The sequence below is a fragment of the Cylas formicarius genome, unplaced genomic scaffold (assembly GCF_029955315.1).
Source record: "Cylas formicarius isolate icCylForm1 unplaced genomic scaffold, icCylForm1.1 PGA_scaffold_1__22_contigs__length_36826433, whole genome shotgun sequence".
Classification (NCBI taxonomy): domain Eukaryota; kingdom Metazoa; phylum Arthropoda; class Insecta; order Coleoptera; family Brentidae; genus Cylas; species Cylas formicarius.
The window spans coordinates 36,496,278-36,511,894 of record NW_026844264.1 but is presented as its reverse complement, the minus strand read 5'-3'; the positions used below and the strand labels follow the sequence as shown (position 1 = coordinate 36,511,894).

The 15,617-nt window shown below is 34.9% G+C and overlaps 1 protein-coding gene across 2 annotated transcripts in view; it reads right to left on the bottom strand.

Annotated features, from left to right (window-relative positions):
- Positions 1-2,438: 2,438 nt before the first annotated feature.
- The window catches only part of LOC132696107 (RNA binding protein fox-1 homolog 2), a 47,738-nt gene continuing 34,559 nt past the window's right edge, over positions 2,439-15,617 (bottom strand). The window contains exons 5-9 of one of the 2 annotated variants that reach the window (XM_060660727.1): positions 11,685-11,777; positions 9,017-9,071; positions 8,689-8,951; positions 5,255-5,473; positions 2,439-4,376 (exon numbers count right to left, since the gene is read on the bottom strand). In XM_060660727.1, coding sequence (XP_060516710.1) covers positions 4,332-4,376; positions 5,255-5,473; positions 8,689-8,951; positions 9,017-9,071; positions 11,685-11,777 — 675 coding nt within the window. In that variant the 3' untranslated portion in view covers positions 2,439-4,331. The remainder of the gene's footprint in view (positions 4,377-5,254; positions 5,474-8,688; positions 8,952-9,016; positions 9,072-11,684; positions 11,778-15,617) is intronic. The other variant, XM_060660728.1, reaches the window with a different exon arrangement.

Sequence of the window (15,617 nt, the reverse complement as noted above, 5' to 3'; positions counted from 1 at the left end):
CGCAAGTGTCCGTTTTATCGTGGTAAAATCGAGACTTGTGTAACTTATTTATTAAGTGCATATCACATATAATATATATGATCATATAAAATTTGTGCAGCTATTAATTATTAGTCGATAAAAAGGGCGTTAAAGTGAAATACAACTCTTAACAAAAGACGGGAGGTAACAATTAACAGCCCTCATAGTAAATTTTGTGTGTTCTGATATTCATTAAATGTGCGTTATTGGCGTAGAAAGAATTACGTATATTCTCTGGTATGACACCAAAGCCGCCTCTGCGCCACCGAGCTCTTCCAGGTTCGAACTAATGCAAGTTTTTCTATTGGAAAACGCCAATGTATACTAATAAAATGTTTTTTATCAACTTGGCAGTTGATACCCTTCCAGAGTCGGTCCTTTATGTTTCATGGTATGAAAATTCGATTATATAAAAACTACTAACTGACAAGAAGCATGGAAAAGTGAACACGTTTCACAATTTCACATTAAAAAGGTCGAAAATTCATTTTTTAGAGGAGCCCGCGTTAGAAGGTATGGAAAAATCTGATTCAAATAAACAAAACCCGCCTTCAACGCATGATTTTCAACTGCCAGTAATACATTCTCTATCAAATTATAACCTATTATCTAGATGGAATGTAAATATAATACTTTTTACAAATATTTTAACTTCAATGAGTGAATTCGACGACCTTGTAAGACGTATCTAACTTAATCAGATATACGATTTCATTTTTTCAAATAGATTGATTTTTTTTTTAATTTACATCCCCTATAGCTATGTTGAATTCAAAATAAAGCAATAACTATCGCAAGTTAAAAACACAAAATTTTGCAAATTGGCTGAAATGAAGAACAGGGTATTTGTAAAATAACATTTTTTTGGTTGGTTGAGAGAGAAATAGGCAGGACATAAATATTTTAGAGGTAATAAAAAGCTCCGTTTATTGCACAAGTATTTAGTAATGAAATATTTTTGGAAAACCAAATAAAATATTGCAAAATTGTTAATATGTTGATATTTTATACCCTTTTATATCCAGGTACTTTAATCATTAGTAAACATTTTAAAACACTGGACTTTCAATCATTGATTAAAAATCAAAGTTAATACGTTACTTCACCTAATCCCTGGCCTGCTAAAGAGGTTTCGCTTTGAGAGAATTGCCTTATCAGGTGTTCCTCAAGGCTCAATACTGGGACCACTATGATTCAACATTTTTATTAATTACATTGGTTGGTGTCTGTTTTGTTAGAAGCTGATTTTTCCAAAATCCGGTGGGAATTATCTCACTTTCCAGCGTAGTGCAATGAAGTGTATTTTATCACTGTGGGTGCAACTGTTAAACGTGACTATCAACTTTTTGAGAGTTGGGAGTAATATTTTTTAACTTGTACCTCCGTTAAAGTATCAGAGTTTGATCTCCTGGGTACAATGGCAATACTAAAAGCCTGGAAAAAATTTAGCGTAGGTTTTTGAATATTAAGGGAGGAGGTCGGTGTTGACTTTAATCTCGATTTAAGTTTTAGGCATTTTTTATTTTTTAGTTTTTCTAATGTTCTCTTAGCCTTGTTAAAACATTTTAGTAAAAAAATGGATGAAAAATTGGACGCCATTACAATTTTTTTGACATTTGAAGATTTCTTACTCTTACCACTTTTTGAAACAAACATTTCATAATATCAGATATCACCAGATAAAAGGCAATTAAAAACGATGAAAATATTTTGCGAGAATTGATTTCAATTAAGACAGGCTCAACTAATTGAAAACTCAACAGTCAAGATAAAAATACTACTCGTTTTGGGACCCGACCCATACTACGAAAATAAATAAATGAACCTTCAAATTGCTTTATTTATTTTAATTACTTTCGCATACACAATCATCACTCTCGTTCATAAATCAACTTAATATACGGAAACTACAAAATTAACGATAAAATAATTGTTTGTGCTTCAATGGGGGTATCTATCAGAAATTTTCAAAATCGAGATGTTAAGCGGAGAAAAATTCAATAAGCGAAAGAAACTAATTAATCTACGACGGATGATTTGTACGCAATACAGATATTTACAGCGACTAGAAACCTTGGCGCTTAGTACATAGGGTGTATTTCCATCGAAGTTCGTATTTGTGGCACATGAGTATTACCTACAATCCGTTGTTTTTATACCGGGTGTCCCGGTAAGAGCAACGAGGTGCGGCGCATTAGGGAAACGGATGCTTTTGAAAAAAAAAAAATATTAAGTACATTGTATTTTCGAGTTTTCTTGGGTTCAGGCCCTTTTTGTTTAAGGCTGCAAGGAAAGTTGTGGGGGTGTTGAAATAATTTTCTAAAAAAAGATATATTTGTTATATCCAGAATTTACCAAATAAAACGCTAATTTAAAATCAACATACAAATTTGTATTTATATTTTACTTTTTTTAAAAAATTAGCCAGTAACCGACGTTACTACGTTTTGATATCCTCGCCCCCGTTTTCAATTAATTTAATATTATCACTTATTTTTTCATTAATAATTAGGTTTAGTCAATTAATTTATTAATTATTGAATTATATAATTAGTAAACTGTAAATTGCATCATTCTTTGTTCCTAAGGCATGATAATTTTAATGAAATAAACATTTAAAAAACTTAAAGAAATTAACCAGTAGGCAAACAAGCGTTAAATATTTTTTAGCATCGTAAACATTAACAAGTGAAAATTTTCACAAAATCCAACTTTTATTCATATTTTTGATTAGGATAAAGATATTAAGATGGGATTTTCATTGAATTGTTGGGCTCCTATTCGACTATCTAAGAAAATAAAAAAATTGCGTGATTAAAATACATTTACCTTGCCTTAAAACCTTAAAAGAGCATTTACTCGCCTTAACTAACTAATAAAATTAGAAAATTTTCCGGAAACCTAGTTTTAAAATTGATGCTCACAATGACGCTCCCTGGAGGCCGTTTGAGAACATCTAAAATAATTTCCAGCACTTATCATTGGTTGATTTACTTAACTTTTTTTTTTCATTTTCCAGGACCGTCTTTTTCTAATGTCGTAACTCGCTGCCCTTACTGGGAGAAACGGTATACAAAAAAAAAACGCAACGGTTTAACACAACTAAAAAATAGAGAGCTTATCGCGAAATGAAAATACACTCTAAATGTTTAAACAAAAAAAAAACATATTAAACGTAGACAATTCTAGATAGCTATTAATAGAGAGAATATCCTCGATATGTAATATGCAGGCATAACAATTCGCCTAGTCACAAACAAGAGTATCAAAATACTAAAATAAAACGATTGAGAAAAATGACCATTACGTTTCCATTGCACTTATATTATTTTGTCTTCAATGCTTAATGAACTAATGTGTTGAAATTATACTTCCTCCGACTTACATATACATTATCGTTAATTCTATTCTGAAGAATTCAATTTATCTGAAAAACTTTGGCACCTTATTATACAAAATGCGAACTTTGTACGAACACCAAAAATTGAAGACTCTAATAAACAAATCCAATAGAATAGCCCTTGCAGCAGCAATTTTACGAACTCAATATTGAAAACAACTACTTAGATTCACTGCTTATAAACCTAGAGACTCCTAATAACTAAATTACGAAAAACTACCAGTCATGAAAATTATACACCCTTCTCTGTCGAGGGAAAGCTTACTACTTAAATCATCAAAGAACTGGCTGCCACGCAAAAAATAGGCAAAATATATAGATATATAATATATATACATCATAAACTTAATCCGTACTGAGATAAACTGCCCCGACACACTTAAACTTGCCAACTTGTGGGGCTACGTTCTATATTGACAAAAAAACAAAATTACTGTAAATAAAGAAAAGGAAAACAAAACGTGATGTAAAACGTGGTGTAGAATTCAACGCGACAACTGTCATGGTTGGAAAGAAAAATGAATAAAAATAAACCTTACGTGGAAAACAAAAGAAAGGCGTGGCCGAAAATAAACGTCAAATAAAATAAGGTTATAAACGCAGGTGATGTCTGCCAAGTGCGCGCGCGTCTACATATACATATATTATAAGTGAATGGAAACAGACTATGCGGATTTTGTATAATAGATAAACCTAAGACCTAAATAAGAGAGCTGGGTTAAATGGGCTATCACAAGGACTTACTTTAGTGAGTTACAGCTCTTTGGCTCCTGTCATAGTTTTGTTTTTTTTTTTTGTTAATATTCAATATATTGTTGTGCTTCTTTGTGCTACATACAAGACAAAGATCGTTTTTGTTTTGAGTATTGTTTTACGATCGGAACTAGGCCGTAGGGAGCCGTCGATATGTTCAATAGGGGGCGAATCGGTTGTACCCACTACGATAAACAGCTGCCTGCAAAAAAAAAATAATTAATTGATAATTTATGATAATCTTGGCGATAATAAGTACATACAAACATAGAAATAGGTTTTAACTCAGCTGAAGTTGTGTAAATAGCTTTAGAAATGTTTTTTACAGTTGTATTTCAGTTCTTACCTGTATTATTTTAAATATTTGGTACCTATTATAATTAAATATTTTCAGTAAGTGAATATAAACGTAATTGGTGGTCTAATATTATATTAATTAATTAATTTAATGTTAACCAGTTTATGTTGAATTATACATGACAAATTGAAATCAAAAATATATCTGTAATAGGAAATACTAACTAGACAGCAATTAACATTTCAAATACTTTTTGAAAAACGTCTGCATTCGTCCTGCGTCGGTTTTTGTTTACTCCGACTTGCTAACGTTTCGCCAGTCATCCTGTTTTCATCTTCAGAGCTCAACTGAAACGTGAGCAAGTTCGACTCAGCAACGCGGGAGGAATGCAGAAGTTTTGTAACGAGTTTAGGCAGCAATTATCTAAGCTCTGAAGAAGCCGACAGGATGATTGGCGAAACGTCGGCAAAAACCGTCGCAGGAGGAATAGAGAAGTTTTATAAAAAGTTTTTACATTTCGTTGTTTGTTAAATTAATTGATGTGTTTATCGCCTTGAATAATTATTGTTTCTCCTTGGGACCTTCTACAATGGTAAATTTACACTATACAAACGTAGTCAAAGAAAATTCTATTTGATTCTATCCCGTACCCTACGGCACATATTATTTTGACACTAATAATACTTTACTCACGACACGATTTTTTTTTATTGACAGTAATGGAGAAAATAGTGAAAGGTGCAATCGTCAATGGCGAATAGTAAAACACAACGGTGACCTACCCCATATCCAGCCATGGGTCCGATTCCGTGTCCTAGATACGGATCCGCGTAGTCCCTGCCATATCCCGCCGCTACGGCTGCGTATCCCGCGACTGGCTGCGCAGCTGCTGCCCCGTAACGCGCAGCTACCGCCGTATACGTGGCCGCGGCTGCGTAACTGGCCTGTTGAGCAGTCGACAATGGCGTTTTAAGTAAAGGCGACGCTGCTGCTGCGGCAGCCTAAAACAGATAGAGCCATGCACAGCCATGCACATCTAAAGCGGACTAAAGATATACATTGAGGCTGTGCGGTTTATACGGCGCATGGTTGTGTAGTAATCATGAAGTGCACCCGATTTTAAGACGCCTATTTAAATTAAACAGGGATCGTTTGCCTTAAAAAAAAACATTTTTATTGAACGCAGTTTCTATAGATTACGTTGTTTGGATAATATATAAATAGAAGGTGTCCAAAAAGTATGGAAACGGTGGAATAACTGTTTCATGGTAATAAAAATAAGTTCCCGCCCAACATACGTGATTTCGATTCTATGCCGCCAAATCGTGGATGGGGTTTTATCCAAGGTTTTTATCTTGGATTCACGCTAGATGGCGCTCTAATCGCAAAAACCATTTACCGATCAATATTATGAATCCAACTTTAGGGAACCTGAAGTAGAAATGGCAATTTCCACTTAACGTTGTATAGTTTCAACAGTGTTTTTATTCAATATTTGAAAGTATTTTTTCTTTTTTGAACATTTGTGTAATTCTGCCGATATTCCAACTTTTTGGATACTTGGTTACGGATAAAGTGTTAGCTAGGCCAGTTTAGAGAATAACTGAATTGTTTTATTTTTGATAGAAAATATTGTTTTATCTAAAATAGCTACGAGTATTGGTTGGTTCGTAGACTACCCAACTAGTTAATAAACTATAGACTTTAGCGTCAAAGTGCAAACCAGAAGAAAAAATATATAAAACTAACTCGTATGGTTATTATTTAAACTAACCAACGCTGCTTGGTTAATTCAGTTCAGGATAGTAAAATATCATTGGTCAAAATTACAATTTATTTATAGGTGCAACATGACGTTGCTAGTACTACTTAAATATATGTAAAAAAAACACACACCAAAGGCAAAATTATTTTTGAATGTAATATTGCACAAGATTCTCTATAAATCATATGCATTCATCCACATTCACGTATTCACCTCACTTGACAAATGTTAATGTTAAATATAACCTCACTCTTCTCATAACTCAACCTAAGTTAATTGGTTAGTTTAGCCCCTAACCAAAGACTTTGCAAAGTAGCCAAAAACGTCGTTTAATTTGTGTTGGGATTATAAACTTGCTGATGGTATATAACTAACCAGACATTTGTTTTTTTTTGTATACTATACAGCTGGCTTAGGAACTAACCAAGTTAATACTTTAACGGTAACATATGCAGGTGGAATCAAATGAAATTGAGTATAAGGCTGATGGACATGCACTAACTTTCTAACATTTAGACCTTAAAAAAGTATATGGATATTTAAATACCGTGAAGGGAGAGCTAACATTTTTTCAATCTGCCGATACACCAAATGGGCGAAAAGAATGTAAAACAAATATTTACATACGAGAAATAGTCGGTATGACGCGTCTGGGAAATTATGGGGTCAAACACCACAGGGTTAAGAGGTGAAAAACACAGTAGAAGTGCGTTTCATCGGCGCTTTTTAGTATAAAGCGTTATTACCGGAAGAAATGAATCGCAATTTCTTGGTCTTGTTCCAAGCAATGGATAAGGTGATTAATGCGATGTTAGAAATTAAGAGTGCCGGCATGCCTCAATGGGAAAGCGAGATTGAAATGTTGATTTTTTAAAATGTCATTTTCTCTCATTTGTTTCTAAAAAAATTTTAAAAATTCTGCTTTATGAGTGTGGTATGAGATCTGTTCAATAAAATAAGTAGTTGAATTGTGCTCATTTACATAAAATTTTCATAAATAAGGGAATTGGTGCTTTCTTTTCCAGGTACATCCTCGAGTATATAAAGCCAAATCGAATTGGATACATATTTTTTTAAATTAAAAACATTTTTGTTTAAGTTTTACCTATATACAGAGTGTTTAAAGAAAATTCAGTTTTATACCAAATGTTTTTCACATTCCGTTGGAATTTCTGTCAATACTATTAGAAGTCTTTTTAAGACTCATCTTTTCGCAGCATCCATTTGTTTATTCACGTCTTTATCTCCGTTATTAAATGAAATACGAAATTTAACCTATTAGAATATTTATTAGGTCAAAGGGTTAGGCACATCGTCGACACCCACCTGCCTCCTTGAATAATGTATAGGAAGCAGGGAAATTGATAGAGCAATGATCAAACGTCTGTGTGTGATGTGGTTGTAAAAAGTAGGTGAGGAAATTGACTTTTTATTTGTTTGATAAATCCCGTATTTCATTTAATAAGCGAGTTACAGAACTGAATAAACAACATGTCCAGAAAAGATGGTGTTGTGGTTTGAAAGAATAATTTCTCTATATGAGTAACATAACTAAGCAGTTTAAATCATACCGTTCTAGTTAGCGTTGATTGCTGATTGCTGTTCTTCAAAACCCATCACACACCTACGCACTGAGTTAGAAAGACACCTAATAGTGCAGCAAGGAACCCCAACAGATTGACTATAAGACTGGTTTTAAGTCAAATCGATTCAGCAGCTCGCGAGAAAATTCGAAGTTGTTGAATTGGAGTTGTCCATTAAAATTTTGATACGAAGTGTAGTATAAAAACATATTTTTTATATATCATAAATTATATTTATCAAAATTACTTTCCGAGTTTAAGAATTCGCAACGTACCGCCTCAAAATGGTGCAATGTAAAAGGAAACTCAGTTGTTGAGATATCCGCTGAAAACGCTATACCCTGTTTCTTAATGCGAGAGAATTAAAAATCACCTTTGAACTGTAAAACTTAAGGATCTTTGCTGTATTCCATAGGCGTGATATTATAGCTATGACGAATGTCATTCGAAGCTCTTCGTCACCCAAACTCAACATAGTTAAAATATGTATTGCCAATCAAGAATATACCCACCAGGTCACCAAAGAGAAATAGAGCTACATGCTACTATATATACCAAAAAATAACAATAAGACCTTAATTAATGTTGTTGTGAGAATCTAAGTTCAATAAAGGAGAGGTATTTAAATTTAATTGGTCGTTAAGCAATACATTTGAATGTTTCATTTGGTTAATCTCCATGGCTTCCCATAAATTCAATTTTCTACTTTTTGTTTCTGTATTAAACAACTGTCTTGTGAAAATATATAATTTCGTGAAAATCTGATGTTTCAGTTTTTATTTTTTATTTTTATTACCCTTTCCCGCATTAAGAAACATGGTACAGTTCTGAAACGTCGAACGACCCATTCGTTGTTATAAATTTATACCTGCAATCTGGTATAGTTCGGGTCCGTAGCTGCCGCGTGAGCCGCCAAGAACGGGTCGTAATAAACTCCGCCATCTACCGGCAGAGTGTTGAGTACCGGAGCGTATCCGTGTAGGGCGCCGGCCAGGGGCGTCGGATGTCTCGCGAAGGCTGCCGCTGCGGCCGCCGCCGCCGCGGGATAAGCCGCCCTCGCTCTGCCCCTTTGAATGGCTGCCACGCCCGCCCTAAGGGTCGCCGCGTCCGCTGGCCACTGAATCACCGGTACTGGAAGAAAGCAAGGGAGTTACGATTTATATTCGAGGTCAAAACATAAGGGCACGTCAACTAACCTGCCGGAAGAGCTGGAGGTTTCTTGGTTTGTACCCTTGCGGTGGCGTTGTTAACCTAAGCCAAAGTGAGGGAAATTAAGAAACGACCCTCTACAATCTAATATAACCACTTGTTTCGATTTTCGCGTTTCGAAACGGACGCGTCGATTGGCTGGGGCATAAACAAGTGCTTATATTAGACAGCTGGACATACGCCCAGTTATTTGTTGACAAACATCGTGCCCATAATCGGGAAAAAAATAAACACGCTCGGGTGAGTTTTATTAGTTTAAAGCTAATTCGGCGTCTTCGTTTCGTTATTTCTGCCCCGACTTTGGTTTACATATTCGGCGGAATATACTAAACGTCGATGACATTTTCTAACCGCTTTTAAAATGGCGATCAGTGGAACAAGTAACAAGAGAAAAGTCGCGAATGCTCGGTGTTAGAAAAGGTCACGACTATGAAACAGTATAAAGAGAAATTGTATTGCCACAGACGTTACGCTTCGTTTGCATATAAGTTCTTAGTTCGTAAATATATAAAACAACAATAACAAAAACAATTCTGACTAATCGTTTTCTTTTTCAAATAATAGTTATTACGACAAAACCAAAATTCGTACTCACAACGCAAGACAGTTTCTCTTTAGAATTTCATTAAATGGCAATGATTCAGAGTGTTCGGTTCTAAACGGTTTCTAGGCAATAAAAAGGGTTTTTTAAAATCTATTTTTGATATTTTTATCAGTAAACATACCCTTCGTTGAAAAATCATAGCAATGCCTTTTATTCTGTCTTTTGCGGCTCATATATAAACTTTAGTAAAGTATAGTAAAGTATAAAAATTCGCCGTATCAATGACTAAAATATAGATGATAAAAAAATTAAAATTAAATCAAAGCGCATTATTTAATTCAATATTGTTTATTTTACAATAAAACTTTCGCAGGTTGTAACTTGTAGGAACACCTCTTATGAATTTCCCCTGAGTAAGGTATCGACCTTCTGTCGTAGACGTTTCGGTTTTTCGAGTCTGTGCGCAGTACTGACGCGCATCGGTTGTGAATAACGTCATTATGAGTGATGGGATGAGATTTTATTAAAATTTATACGGAGAAACCGCAAACTCGATTAGTTCAATGGTCTTATTATGGCAATGGTGTCGTAATTAAAGTATAACCGATAATTAAAGATTTTCCCACATAATTCCAATCCCAAAAAATTTTGGAGTAAGGATGGTGCTACCATAAATTTTGGTGAATGAAATTAACTACCAAATAACATAAAGACTAATTTTCAAAAGTAATATAACTATCGTTACACATATCTTTCGTCGTACTTTAATCCCTCCCTCTTTTGATATATTTAACTTTTCCTGTAAGAACTGAAATTTACGAATAAACGTATATTCAGTCTATGCCTCCACTTTTTTTGCGCACTAAATTTTTAACAACACTATTACGAAAAATAAGTTAAAAATTGGTTTGTATGTTCACCCGCACCTTCACCAGTTCATTCGAAGAGGGTTCCTTCCAAATATATACCTATATCGAATTTGAAGAATGTCTTCATACCCGTCGCTAGGTAGTTATTTTTATTGACTGACGCAGTATTACATTACCACGGTATCATAAATGCTTAAACAGATTCCGTACTCGAACCAAATTAAATTATTTCGAAAAACTCTATTAAGCTCTAGAGGGAGATGGCTCACTGATTCCCTCTCCTCTTCATTGTTATGAAACTAATACGGGTTTTATTGCTCACAAACGCAAAGAGAGATGTCGGTTTAATTGTATTACAGTGTTTCATGATTGATATAGACTCTAGAATTTCTCTTGGACGGACTGATCTTCGTGTTGCCAATACCTGACGCAGAAGAAATCCAGAAGACGCGTAACCTGCAAGATCTAATTTAATAATTGAAAAAGAAAAAGATTTTGAACCATTGCCATCGTTTATCGTACACCTAAAGTTACAATAGCGAAATGGTAACACACTGGGTTGGCGTGAGGCGACACGGGCGCCCTCTCCCGGCTCAAAGGGCGTCCGCGTCGCCTCCCTGGCCTTATCCACTTACCTCCACGGCGGCCCGTGTGCGGGAGGGAGGGGTATCGGAACTACAACTGTCGCGTCATCATTGCGAGCCAATTATATGGCCGACACGGTCTAGAGACAATGTACAGAGATAGGAGAACGCAAAAAACCGATAAAAATGCGACTTATCAAGATTTCTGATTCGTTAACTGACTGATTCGAATATTGGATACGACGCGCGCCCTGGCGAAATTTCGCTTTGTCCGGGGGGACCTCCGAAGCGTCGGGTACCGCTAAATATATCGTTGATCGCGCGACGCGGCAAGATGGCGACGTCGCACGTGGCGACACAAATAAAACTGTCCCTCGGACAGCGTCATCTCGCCGCGCCACCTCGCAGACATATTCGGAACTAACCGGCGCGCCGAACTCCCCCCGGAAAGCCGCTTCGACGCCGTACGTCACAGACTTGGTTTCTTTTGGTAGTGTGTGCGGCAAAAGAACGTCAAAACAACACGTGTGAAGCGGGGAGGTGCTACCGGTTAGTCACTAAAGCCAGCAAGCCAGCCACACGGGGGTTTTGACCTTGTTTTACCGGGGAGGGACGGGACAGGCCAGTGCTACACGTAGAGCTATTAAGTCATGCACACCTCTATTTTTCTTCCCTCAACCACGGTGCCGTGTAGTCGGTCTCGTGCCCGCTCCGCATCAGCACTATTTGCGAATGTTACAAAACCGAACCCCTGCATGCAGAGACAGACAAGACATGCATTATAAACAGCTCTTCAAACTCGTGCAATGACATGATGACGTTAGACATTAGACATGCCTCTGTCTAGAAGCCTCATTCCACACTCTCGCTCTTTTCATTTTTTTTTTATCTTTCTTTTGAAATCGATCGAGGCAGACTACGTCACTGTTAGACTTTGAAGACCAGTAACGTAATCGGCATCTTAAATCGAGTCAATAACTCACATATCAGACTTCTAGCGGCTTTCTCGTCAAATTACAACAAAAAAAAATACTTCTCGTAATAACGACAGAGTGGATACCATCAACCACAAACTGAAAACCTATTCTAAACAGAACAGACAAGTGACACTATCTAACCAATAAAATAAAAAATAGAGACTATACAGAGCTGTTAAATCAATCGCGTACATTTTTTTTTAAACAAAACAATCCGTTTCGATAATTCGTCAAGAAGACGCCTGGCAACTTTAAAGTACTAATTTAGTCATTGCATTTGAAAATTGGTTAGTCGAAACGTCGCTATTAACAAGGCACGATTTAAAGAACAAATTTCATAACACTAAACCGTAGTTCGTTTTAGACTAATGTGTTCAGCAAGGAAAACCTATCCTGGTTTTAAACGGGCTGAGATGGATGCACATATCACGTGACGTTACACTTAACAAACTCATCATGTAATTTGGGATTAAGAAAAAAAGTACTCTCAATTAATTATTTTTTATGGTGGTGAAGTTTTGGAAAGGAAAAAGTGTATATACACTGTTCATCGTTGTTTTCTTTATGAATTATAAACATTATTCCGGTCAAACAATCCAATTTATAATTTATCTACAAAAAAAAAAACGATTTTTACAAATTACATCCTGTATAATAATTCCTCAACGCTAGACTTCTTAATTACTTATTAACATAAAACTGATCTGATCTGGCACACTTTTAAATTTCGTCGCCATTATACATTGGCGTACCACTTTTCATTTACTTAGAAGAAGGTTCAGATATGCACCCCAATATTTCAGAAAACAGTTTTTATAGGCTTAGGATTATAACGATGATTTGATTTTGTTTGGCGTTCCCGAAATATTAATACCTCGTAAAATCTGATATCACCTAATATCAATAAATATAGGAAAATCCGTTTTAAAACGATATCCACGTTTTGGCCTCCCGCGATGATAAAAGAATTGATGTATTGGGAACAGAAGAACCTAACCTAAAAATGTAAACGTAAAATCCTTCCCAAAAACAACGCAACCGCAACGACAGTGATAATAATAAAAAAGAAATAACGAGACAATTAGAGCGAAAATAATTTTTCTATCAAATATTTCCCGAAACAAGTAAATTTATGGAAAAAGTTGTCATTTTCTTTGAAAATTTCCAATATGTGCGCCACAAAAGACAAGAAACAAGATAATGAAAACAATTCGACTTGAAATTTAGATACGGATATACCACTAGATCGAACAGGCTAGTTTTTATTATCTCTACATAGAAATTTACTAGCAACATCAAAACGTCGGTAAAAGAGACAACTGTAAGATCTCTCAATGACACAAGGCGGAGAGAGAAAGAGATAGACGTTTACATGCCAGGTGCACACATAGATACGCACATCAAGCATATAATAGGCTTTTCAGGTTATACAGTTAATGTTGGGTTAAAATTTTCATGAGTCCGTTTTTCGTAAACTGTTACGGTGAACCGGATAGTACTGAGTTAGGTTATGAAGTAAAAAAAAAAACTACTGGTGAATTTATTAGGGTGTAACTTTTTAGCGAGTGGAGATTAAACAAAAGCTTTTAAATCTAATTCTAGGAGCACACATCCCAAGCCACCGTTTAAAACCACACAAAACAAAAATAAAATAGTAACAACCAAAAAAAAAAAGTAAATCCACAAGGCAAAAAGAAACTAACAGATCGAGTTTCGCACCTTAAATGGTAGCCAGACACTATAGGCGGAAAGATGAAAAACAATTGTCCGTTAAGAGAGAATGTACAACATTAAATCTAAACTAAGTAACATAGTCTAGCGAATTGTGACATTTGGAGACGTTGAAATAGTACGCTACCGAATGATCGTTCGTATATATAGGTATGTGTCTGGCCCAGTGCATCAAAACGGATATATGAAGTTGAATGGAACATGTCATCGAAAAAATAAAAGACGAAATTTTCAGCCGCTACAGCACAATCATTATGTATAAAAATTAAAACCAAATCACAGTACGCCATCATATGTCATGTTTAGTACAATAAAAAATTGTCAAATTGCACAATAATATAAACCGTATGTATTCAAATAATAACGAATGGGGGTGACCTCAAAGCATATTGCCGTCTGCCTTCGGTTGCCATTTTTTCCGCAAATTATTATCGGTTTCGTTGTACAGGGTGTCCGAAGTAATATTTCTCTCCGCTTAACTGAGAGATTACAAACTTTGGATTTTTTTTAAACTCTTTATATACTATCACAAATGACGATTACAGGACCCAAAATAATAAAACAATTGTTAAATTTTAAAATTATAATTTTTTCCGACTTTGCATTAAAATTTCAAGAACAAAAACTTAACAACAGAAAAATTCTAAATTGTTTAGGAAACTATAAATTTCCGGAATAGACAACCTTATAAAAAAATACCTAAATTTTTTATGCCAAATCGGATAAAATTTAAAAAATTGAGGGTTTCATTTGAAAAAAAAAGACTTTTAGAGTTTTTTATATTCCATTTTTGCTTACCCTGTATTAATTGGCATTTAAAAATGTCTGAATACGATAATAGGAGCCCCCTTTCACACGGAAACGATCAAAAATTAAATAATTAAGACTTCATTGTGGTTCAAATTGTTACGGCTAAGTTTTGGGACCTGCAAATGTCATTTTTGACATAACATTAAAAATATGTCGACTACGTTTAGACGTAAGCATAAAATATTATATATGAAAAAATCCAAAATTGCAACAAAATACAGGGCGCGCTTTATTTTTTAAATAATAATAAAGCTGGACGCAACACCCTGTACATTATGTGAAATATAAAATCTAGATAAAACAATGCAACTATTTCACCTTTATTTCGAACATCCAGTACAGGGTAAAAAATAAATTTAATTCTTTTATTTATTGTTTCAAAGAAAACCACACTTGCACTATACAGTATGGTAATTTAATTTAATTAAAATGCTACTTTGAATGCATCTTAAATGCACCTAACATAATTTTGGCAATATTTGTATTTTAGTTGTGCGGTTAGTTAATAAAAATGACCGCACTGTATACATTTTACAATGACTTAATATTAAATAAAAATATTATTTATCATTTTTTAAATCTACATTTTTGAGATGTTTTTTTTGCTAAAAATGCCACAAAATGTTTGACAAATTGTGAAAAAAATAGACCTACGATGTTGTAAGCTAATAGGCGAGGACAGTTTATCATCTTCGATGTTCAAAATTTCTGCTGCTTTTGCAGTAAAAAAACACGAATTTAAATGAAACAAAATATCGGAAAAGCACAAGACAAAACCAATAGACATTCCCAAAAACTACCGATAACAGCGGCGGCTCTACGTTGAGGCTCCCAAATCGAAAATATAATATGAATTCATGCATCGGATAATTACATTTCGTATAAAATAGTAAAACGAGTGTGGAGAGGAGCCTACGTCGCTTTGCTGCTATTAAATCTAGCACGTCATCGAAAATCTACACGGTGTTATTCACAAAAAGCCCATAGACGCGAAAAGTGCCTCGAATATTAATAAAAAAAAAAGAAAACTAACCGCTGTGCTCGTTACAAAAGTCATTTCCAAAAAACACTGA